The 10,890-nt window shown below is 41.1% G+C and overlaps 1 protein-coding gene across 1 annotated transcript in view; it reads right to left on the minus strand.

Moving 5' to 3' along the window:
- Positions 1-10,890, minus strand: part of SLC9A5 (solute carrier family 9 member A5) — a 77,165-nt gene that overhangs the window by 34,248 nt on the left and 32,027 nt on the right. The window contains exons 4-6 of the mRNA XM_072422484.1: positions 10,285-10,363; positions 7,730-7,907; positions 1,188-1,408 (exon numbers count right to left, since the gene is read on the minus strand). Coding sequence (XP_072278585.1) covers positions 1,188-1,408; positions 7,730-7,907; positions 10,285-10,363 — 478 coding nt within the window. The remainder of the gene's footprint in view (positions 1-1,187; positions 1,409-7,729; positions 7,908-10,284; positions 10,364-10,890) is intronic.

The following is a 10,890-nucleotide window of genomic DNA, read 5'->3' on the forward strand; positions in this document are numbered from 1 at the left end:
ATTGGAGGGGTTGGTGTAACCGAGTGCCCAGGGAAAACTCACAGGAATATGGGGAGAATAAGCAAACTCTGTGCATATGGTGTCCTGGCCAGGATTCGAACCTAGGACCAACTGACTTTAGATTAGGTTTTTGCTCCCTCTAGTGGCTATTTTACAAATATCTTTTTTAAGTAATATAACAAAAACATGGAAGAACAATAAATGTAAGATAAATACTGTAAAAAAAAGGATTTTGCTTCAACAGTACTACAATGAAAAGTCACCTATATAAGTCTACTTCTATAACAGCAGCCAAGGTTTGCTTTGATGAAGTTCTGTAATACATTTTAAGTTAATTGCAATCACCATGATTGGCTTTGACAATGAACACATAAAACCATGCTGAATGGTCAGTGTATACCAGCAGCTGGTCTTTTTTCTTTTTGTTTTATCTTCACTCTTTTTTTTCACATATGTGAATCTACTCATCCTTACTTGTACCTGATTGCATTTACCATATACTCACACTTCCTCAGTGATACCTGACACTATACCAGTTTATGTAAACTTCCCCTGAGGAAGCTTAATCAGCGAAGCGCGTAAGAAAACCAGACTACTGGTTACTTTTAAACCAAAAAGTTTACCCTATACCCTATGCTATTTTGATGACATATGTATACTATATTATTTGTGTATTTTTTGTAACTAATATTCATACAATTTAACTTTTGCTTGTTTACCTATTGAATTTGATTCATGTTAGGGGGTCGGAATTTTCTAGGTCTTAGAACTAGCAAATGCCCAGCTGTGCACTCCTAATGCCAACATAGAATGCAGATTACAGTCCAATGCAGGGTTGGAGCATGAAACTTCCCCCTCTACGCTGCCCAGGGGTCACATGACATGGGTCTTCTTTCTCTGCCGGTATGCAGTCCTTACCTCTGCACAGATTAGCGCTCACATAACAACATGTGAGCACTGTTATACGCAGTGGTACTGTGAGCCCAGGGTGTGTCAATGACAGCCTAGGCTTATCGGAAAGGGTTGTACAAAGCTTGGTGTCATTCATCCCCGAAGTGGAAGCCTCATATAGTGGATTTTCTGCATGGGACAGCACTGGATATGAGGTGAATATTGCAGCAACGGCTGTTTTTTAAGGCCTAGTGGTTTATTTTTTTTTTCAGAGGGGGGGGCTTAAATGTTCTCACCGATTGCCCTGAAAACGAAAATGAAGACGAGTGTGGACAGGACCAGTGCCGAGTCCCAGGTCCACTTGGAAGTGTCCACTGCAGAAATGCCCAGGAAGATGAAGATGATGGTCTCCGAGCTGCTGGCCAGGGTCTTCATCGTGTATTTGACGGTGGTCCGGGACTTGTTGGAGATGTTTGCCTCTACGTACTTCTTACAGCACAGGCCGCAGAATGTTACCCTGCAGAAGCAAAGACAGAAATGTCATCCTTCTGATTGCTTATTAGGTTCATAAAATTCAAATAAAAGGAAAGCTAAAGTGAACCTCCATGAATACATTCCATGTTGTATTCATGGACAGTATTGTTTGTTAGAAAATCTCCACCTTTTATCATTAAAATGCCATCAGTGACTTTGCCCAGGCTGAGATGATGTCATCAATCTGCTGCAGGCAGGAGGAAGCATTTTCTCAGTCTCCTCTCATCCAGCCATCAGACTGCATGTTGTACAGTCATGAGGTGAAAGGCTATAGTGGGTGATGATCACACACTTGTCATCACAGTAAATAAATGCACATGTACTGGGAATTACATGATATGTTCACCTTTGAGCCAGTTCTGCAGCACATACAGTAGATTTTAAAACCTGAAACTTTTTTTTAAATAAAGTGCTGTCCTTCTGGAGAGAAAAGCAGGCAATTGTTAATGGTAGTATTATACGATAAGAGATACTTAGTAGGCATATACTAACCTTTGTCATCAACTCTTCTCTGCCACTGCTGACAGCACAATAAATTACAAACCTCAACACCTTTGTATTGTGTGTGTGCTTTTGCGGTCACGGCTTTGTGTCCTTGTTCCCTGTCCTTGCTGAAGTTTACAATGACAGCAAGAACAGTAATCTTCAGAAAGACCAGGGGATTTCCCAACACACAGCACTGCCTCTCACACACTGTATCAGCACATAAGTGTTACTCTGTGGACTGCATTTGTATGCAGTCCACCCTTGGAAATGCCCACACAAGAAGCTAAAAATAAATGTCCAAAAAGAAAGTAAGGCTGCAGTTTACATAAAAGACATTTAAGGCACCATATTTCTGGAACAGGTATTCTAGAACTTTATTGTACAGTTGACTATTGCAACATAATTAAATGATTTGCATGGCTCTGTCCATTTTATATGGCAAATAAAAAACTTTTTTAGATTGATAAAAGCAATGACCTTCAGCTTTTAAAACACACTTAACGTTCCAAAATAATAATGACATGACGGTAGTAATGTAATTCAATAAGATGCAATCTGTAAAGACACCAGTAGGTGGTGCTAGAGTACTGCTTTTCTGTGTTGCACACTAATCAGATTATTCTTTTTATTATTTCCAGCAATGGTTTTAGGCAGAAATATGGCAAGGATTCTACAATGTTGGACAAATATTGTTAAATACACCTCTAAAAGCATTTTGTTTTATCAGTTCAATAAAGGCAAACAAACACCTATAAATCCTCCCAGAAATTCAGTGAGTTGATAACTTCCTAAACCTCTGCGGGCTTGATAACACAACACCCCTCCCCTTCACGTTATGGGGAAAGCGTAGCTTTCTGTGCTAGTGTGACAACACTCCTATACTTTGGTGGCTGTTGTCACTCTGGGACAGGAAGGGCCTGATTTTGTAAATCTCTCCAAACTCGACAAGATGTACTACCATGAGAGAACCTGGGTGATCCAGCTATTCTGGAATCAATCTGGACCAGATTTGCTTTTTTATTTTATTTTAGGAAATCGATTCCAGGTTTGCTGGATCACTCAGGTTCTCCTACGATAGTCTATCTTCTCCAGAGTTTGAGAGCTTTGGAAAATCAGGCCCGAAGTATGATAGGGCTACAGAACACCTATCACTGTATTTGTTATAGAGATAAAGATAAGTGTTACTTCTTATTCAATATCACAGCCGCTGAGTTTAAAAATCATTGGCTACCTACACAAATGTGGCCTCTATGATTCAGAGAGGTCCTGAAAATCCAACGTGTATCATGATGCGTGGCCTTTCCATGACATATTAAGTAAATGGACAAGAAACAAGTAATAGGTCAGAAGTGGCGCTTAGTGCTCAGCGAGTGGGCTGCCTCTTCGCTCATCGTGACTATGCTCAGTGAAGCGGGACACATGCATGAGTCACCGGTCTGTAACATACACCCTGTTCCCCACCACATTCACCTTGTACTTCTCACATCTTTCTTGTGACTCAGCTGTGCTGTAATGGGATGACAAGCTGGAGAGGACTCGGATCCTTTGTAACATGAGTGATGCCGGACATGCATTAGAATATGTTACGTGGGAGCTGTGCATTCCATGTTCCGACTTTCATGCATGGTGAACAATGGAGGTGACAATGGAACCGTGATTCAAATCTTAGTTCTTCACTGGAGGTCATGTGGAAGATGATCAGCAACGAGGGCATGAAAATGGTGAAGACTATAAAGAAACTTTTCCCGATTGTTTCATCACTGAAATCATTTTCAGGTGTCAGGGAACTCGCGTTGTAATTAAACAATTGGATGAAAACTATTTGCCTTGGTTGCAAGTGGAAAGATGGCTTCAGATATTAGTGGTTGGAATGCCACCCCAGACATTAGTGGTCGGAATTCCACCCCAGACATTAGTGGTCAGAATGCCACCCCATATATTAGTGGTAGGAATGCCACCCCAAGAATGCCACCCCAAACATTAGTGGTCAGAATGCCACCCCAGACATTAGTGGTTGGAATGCCACCCCAGACATTAGTGGTCAGAATGCCACCCCATACATTAGTGGTCAGAATGCCGTCCCAGACATTAGTTTCCATGCAGCTGGCTTCTCCAAGTGGCGTTGGCCCAGGACTAAGCAAGCACCATGTTATGGGAGATCAATCAGCCGCAGCTTAGGAAACTCCTAACAACTTCTAAAGGGATCCCAGGGTTACATGGAACCCGAATTGACAATGGCTGCTCTAGAGACTTCAGTAGTAGCGGTAATGTCTGACTATTTGTTCAGCACTACCAATCCCGGGGTCCTGGGGGGTTTGTAGGCTCTTGTGTGGTTTCCTTGCAAAAGCAAACACAAGCAAATAGGTTTCATGCAAATGGCACTACTAGTGGTTACCAGTGAGAAGAAGAATCGCCCCCATACATGGTGGTCAGCATCCCACCTTTACAGGCAGTTTAAAAGGTCTATATTTTCATGCAGCTGGTCAAGTGGTGTGTTGAGACTATACAGGTACCATCCTATGGGAGATCAATAAGCCACAGCTCAAGGAACCCCTGGCAACTTCTGAAAGGACCCTAGGGCTCTACAATGGAACCCTGGTTGAAAATTGCCACGCTAGGGACATTAGTAGTAGCTGTAATGTGGCCGGCATCATTGTCTTATGGAGTACCTTGTAGCACCAGATACTGGGTTACAATCCTAGCAAGGACACCATCTGCAAGGAGTTTGTAGGCTCTTGTGAGGTTTCTCTGCAAAATTGACTTCCAGCAAAAGTGCTGCCACTTTTTTTTTAGAAAATTTTAGTCAATGTTTGTAGGAAAAGGCTATAGTGCAGGACATGGAATTTGTATCAGGATTCAAAGATTGATCATCAACATATGCAGGTAATCAATTTCAATCAAATATCCCTCAAAACTGATTGAGTCTGTGAAAAATAGGCTTACAATTAGTCTCTTGTGGTTTCACAACTCCTTGGGGTCATTAAAATGGATCTGAACTAATTGCTTGTATCTTGAAAGAATTTTCATGCAATCCTTCTAAAAATAGCATTGCACTCCTATGTCTTAAACCCTATAGCTGTATATATGCAGTATGAGATCATCTAAGACACTGCTACCTCTGACATCACCAGTTTTGCTTTGAGATTTGGTGATGGCTCTACTGTTCTGATCACTGTTCTCCTTGCTGGAGAGGAAGCTGTACCTGAAACCTGCAATACAAGGATCTCCCCTCTGTGGATCAGTGCTCCCTCCTTTCTTTTTGATCGCTAACTCACTAATCATCAATTAACAGCTTTGACATGAGAAAGCAAAACCTTGATTTGCTATGATGGCCACCTCCACACAAATCAAACCAGAACTGTCACACTTCACCCCTCCTCACTAAAGCGCAGGCGCCTCTCTCCTGCACATGCGGGCAGTTCTGACCCTGGGCGTGTCTGCTCTTCCAAGTTTTATCAGTTTTGCCCAACTCGCTGGCCAATCAGGAAATAGCCTCCTATTAATCCCTGGCTATTTAGATAGCTCAGACACAGCACTCAGCGTTCGTGCAAAGTGTCCCCACTAATGCAGATTCCCATAGCTCTGCTGAGCACTTCCTGTACACCTGTTGGTTAATTCAGTGTTTCCTCTGTCCAGCTCCTGTGTTAACCCCTTGTTGTCCGATCTGTTGTTTCCAGCCAATTCCCTTGGGAGGTTCCAGTGTTCCTCTCTGTCTGTGGATATCTCTGTGCCACCTGTGCTTCATGTTGCTTCCAGTGTCTCCTGTGTTCCCTGTGTCTGCAGTGGCCCCTGTGTCATCTGTGTCTATTTTCTGGATCCTGGTAATTGACCCCTGGCTTGTGACCTGACATTTCTTGCTTGCTGTCTGCCTTGACCCCGGCCTTCCTTGACAGTTCTTCTGGTTAGTGATTTGGTACCGTGTATCTTCCTGCCCACCTTGGTGTGCCCAGGGACGGCAACCTGGCAGTAACCAGCAGTGCAACATCCTTACCACTAGAGGCTCTCGAGAAGACCTGGTTACTGCTTAGACTATGCGCCTTAGCCCTTCTCAGGGCTCACACCATTTCTGTGCAGGCCATAGCACCCCTAGTGGCCCTGTCTCCCTAAGCGTGACAGGAACTCTTTCCAATAGATCAGAAATAGAAAAAATAAAAACAGTGATTTAAGCCATTCCTTTATCTACCCAAAATAAAAGTGTTGGATAAACTTCAAAAAACTTTACAGAATGTTGGTTCCTGATGCTCAAATTTAAGTCAAAAGTTAGTAAATGTCTTCTTTCTGACTTAACAGCACCACTGTTGGACATACATACTTTTCATCATTGACCTTTAAGGTAATGGACTTGCAGCAAGCACATTGGGAGGTCGTTTATAATTTTCAGAATTCCCTGGCTGCATCTTTGTTCCAGGGCCTGATCACCAGGTATCAGGTACCAGGTATCATGTCAGGATTCTGCACTTTAAATAAGATTTAGCTATGACCTTTTATCCTTTCGGTTTTCAATGTTCTGCAAAATTACTTCTATAGGCAGACGGATAAAGCACGCCTAATCAGGCTTCCTGACAAACTGGGTGAATGTTTTCTGGTCTCAGCAGACGTCAAACCTGAGAATGTTACAGCAGGAATAATATTGGCTGCTATAAGTAATTCTATGTTCATATGTTAGCATTACCTTTGCTGCATATGATCTTTCCTGATCGTTTCCAATGAACAGGAGAATGAAGAGCGGTTCTGTTTTATGGAGAAGGGAGAGGGAGGACAAACAAGAGTCCTCTTCCCTAGAAAAGTACAGCTGTCATTCCTGTTTGGTTTTTCATTGATCAGTTAGGGTTAATCTGTGATCTTGGGGGTCTGCACTATACATGCTAGACTTTTGCCTAGGATGAGTATCAGGCAACAATGATCGTCTAGCCTAACAGTTTAGTTTACATCATCGGGAGCAGCATGGTGGCTCAGAGGTAAGTGCTCCGGCCCTTGCAGCACTGGGTCACAGGTTTGAATCTCAGCCAGGATGCTATCTGCATGGAGTTTGCAGGTTCTCTCCATGTTTGTTTGGATTTCCTCTGGGTACTCCAGTTTCCTCCCACATCCCAAAAACATGCAGTTAGAGAAATTGGCTTCCTCCCAAAAAATTGACCTTAGACTGTATAAAAGACATGACTATGGCATTGACATTAGATTGTGAGCTTCTTTAAGGGACCGCTAGTGACATGACTGGATTTTGTACAGGACTGCATATTATGATGACACTATATAAATACTGTGTAATAATAATCATTTAAGATCATTCTGAGTTACATGAATTAGTTTCAAAAAAATTAATTAGTTTGGGTTGATTTACTAGGATTGGCACTGTTCTGCTCATTCTGCAGGGGATAATTCGCTTGGCTTAGTGAATGTGGGGAAAATTCACTTTGGAAGGAATACCCAATCATGTGAAAGGATATTATTTTTTAAAATTGTATTTTTCACGGAACGCGATAGGATAGTTGAAGTCCTCAGAGATATCCCTTGCAGAGTTAGGCTTGCATAACAGATGACTTTCAGTCGTGCTTGTCTCGGGTGAAAATCTGACCGTACAGCAGTCTCCCGATCGAGGACAACTGCTATGCATTTCAATGCAAAAGAGAACATTAGAGTGCTGCTCACTTGTCCTCCCCTCTCCATTGAATAGAAATGATAACAAAAGACTGTTTACAATCATCTGATGTCCATCTGGGCTTTATAATTTACTTTGCTAACTCATTTAGTAAATCAACCTCGTTATCTTCTAATTGGTATATTCAGTGTCTAGTGGTGGGGAGAGGAATGCACTCACGCCAGAATTGAAGACAGCGAGACCATTTCTGCGGTAAGGTGGGCCAGATAGACGATCAGGAAGATGAAGAGGGGCTCTATGATGCGGACTCGCTTGGTAAACCGCGTGATGAAGGCAAGCAAGAAGGCGAACACCAAACCCACCGCCGTCCCTCCGAGACTGACCACGAAGAAGGAACCTGCAAGGAAGCCAATGAAGGAATGAAACGCTATTCGGAAACTATGAAAGTCATCATCAAAGAGTGAACGTTGTAATATATTTTATAATATTATTTGAAATCATATCTTAGATTACAGACATTTTAGTAAAATTGTTTTAAAAATTTAAGACTGATGAGACAGACTAGCTGAAGAGCAAATGCAACACTCACAAGCCCTTGAAAGACAATTATGTCCTTAAAAATCACCAAAAACTGCCTGAATTTTACCTTCTTAACCAAGTCTACCTCATTTTGCCGAATTGACAACATTTATCCAAAATCTCTAGATTTTATCTGAAATTTCAGGAAAATTAAACCCAATCGTTTTGCATGAATTAAGCTACTATGTGGAAGTCAACCAGCTTCTGATCTTTTTGGGGGATAAAAGTGAAAAAGACAAACTGTATTGCCTATTCTGCACCATTTTAACCCAAACACAACCACCATTTGTTCCTTCACATTCCTCTCTGCAGCACTTAGGCCAGCCGAGTGTTCTCGTTTATAAGCCCCATTATGCAATGCCCTGCAGACACCGGCATACATTTACATTATCAGTGAGTCACAGGCTTCTGTAGAGAGCCCTAGGGAAAATCAAGATGATACAGGATAAATATAACTGGCATTTCAACACGGAGATGAGATGGGAACATTAGGTATTTTATTAAAAAAAAAATAAAATTACTGATGGAGCTTTAAATGTGCCCATCTCTGTATCCCCATCTGCCTGAACGGCACCGATGAGACTATTTATTTACAACTGTGCTGAAGATTAAACCAGCCAATCCAATATGAACTTTAATTGTCAGCTGCAGGGCTTAATAAAGAGAGAATGTCTAACATTCGTGATGGAGACTCAAATGTGTAACACATGGGTGTATGTGAAATGTATTTAGGGTATTGCCCATGCAAGAGGAATATTAAGTTCCTACGAAGAACCTACTTTGATTTTTTGTTTGTTGTGTTTATTTTTTTTAAGTGGCTTTACAAATGAATATATTTCTGACATGTCACAACATAGGCTTAGTCACACTCGATACTATATACTGTTGTTTTACACCCTTGGTATGTAATGGATTATATATTCTATTGCTTGTAAATGGTAAAATTGGGGTTATAGAAGTAATAAATATTTTACTTGTTTATTTTATAGTGCATTCTATCTATTGAGGTCTTGTAAAATACCGGATGAAGCGGATTAATTCTGTGAAACGCGTTGGATTAACAGAATCTATTCAATGATATACATAATTGTTTGGTGCTATGTACTGAGCATTTTTATGGAATTTCCATCTATTGTTTTTATGGCTTGTGTTTAATAAAAGATTGTTTTTTTATATTTGAGCCTATTTTGTGACATGTACTGAACTGCCTTTAAAGGCCCACAAATATACCTACCTTTCTATGTACTCAAGAATTTAGGGATGTTGGCAGTATATATCGATTGGTTTGAGTTCAGACAACCCATTAGCTAAATTCGATGTCACAACATACTGCAACAGTATAAGTATTCACAATATCAATATCATCTATTACTAAAAAGTTATTCTTCTTCTCCAGCACTGTCATTAATGGGCTGCAGCCAAGAGGAATCATTTTCTTAGGCTAGGTTCAGACCCGCGGCGGGAACAAGCACCAGATGCTCAGCTGTCTGCAACACTGCCAGCAACCATCAGAAGGCGGTAGTGAGCAGTAATGAACTGCTCAATGGCGCACACATTCATTCACTATAGGACTGCTGCAAAAGAGACATGTGTATTGTGTAATATTGTGTATTATGAGAAGTAACCATTCCACAACCTCACTACTAGTCTGAAGATAGCCTAAGTTTCTGATCTGTGCCATAGATGATATTTAACAACACAGCCAGGAACTCCATAAGCACCATGATTTACATTTCTAGGCTTGATTCATTAAAGCTTCCCAAGACTAGAGGAGGTAGTCATATTGTCATAAGAGATCCTTCATGATCCAGCAAACCTGGAATGGATCTTGTCCAGGACTGAAAACATTTGCCAACTAAAAGCAAATGATTTTTAAGAAATTCAATCCAGGCTTGCAGGATGATCCAGGTTCTCCCATGTTAGTCTATCTTCTTCTCTCGTCTTGGAGGGCTTTAATAAATCAGGCCCACAGTGTCATATCTAAGCTAGCATCTCATTCCAGAAAGTAGATGGATGCACAACAAATATGGCGCCATCCTTCTGCAGAAGAAATCAGATAAGAGCATTGTCATGAGGAGTGCTTTCTGTTCGGAGTCCTGGCTTGTTCTGTTATTTCAGCACAGGTTCCCTTTAAGTCTGGTATGTGTCTGGCATGTTTTTTTTTTTTTTTTCACATTACGTCCCACGTTACTCACCTACTCCTTTGATATAATCCACAGCCTGGACATTGTGTGGGCCCATCTCAACAAAAGAATTAAACACCTTATACAGAACCTGCAAAAGTGCAAAAAAGAGAAGGTTAAAAATAACCAATACGCCATTGTAAAAACATTAACGAACACTGAAACTTCACAGGAACAAGATATAAAAGCATGTATCATGTAAACTGTGTAAACAGCTACTCATTAATTACAGCTGGCTGAATTATCAAATTTAAATAAAAAGTGTCAACTATAGTTTCCAAAAGAAAGTTTAAATTAGTGACAAACATTGTATCTGTTCAGCTGCACAAGGGCCCTTTTGGATTTGGGGGCCCATTTATACAAGATGTTGGCCACATTGGTTCTGCCACTTCTTGTTGTCATATAGACCCGCAGGCTGTTTTTAGGCTAGGTGAAAAGCGAAAGAAACCCTTTATGATGCCCCAACCATGTTCCTGACAGATGATATCCAAGAGGGGCCCTCTAGTAGGCATTTTATTCATTTCTCAACAAGCATTGTAATATAGAAAGCTTCTTGTATTTAGTTATAACTGTCCCTCTTTATACTTCCCAACCTTCTCTGATTTGGAGGGACTGTCC

Source organism: Pyxicephalus adspersus, chromosome 9, assembly GCF_032062135.1.
Source record: "Pyxicephalus adspersus chromosome 9, UCB_Pads_2.0, whole genome shotgun sequence".
NCBI lineage: Eukaryota > Metazoa > Chordata > Amphibia > Anura > Pyxicephalidae > Pyxicephalus > Pyxicephalus adspersus.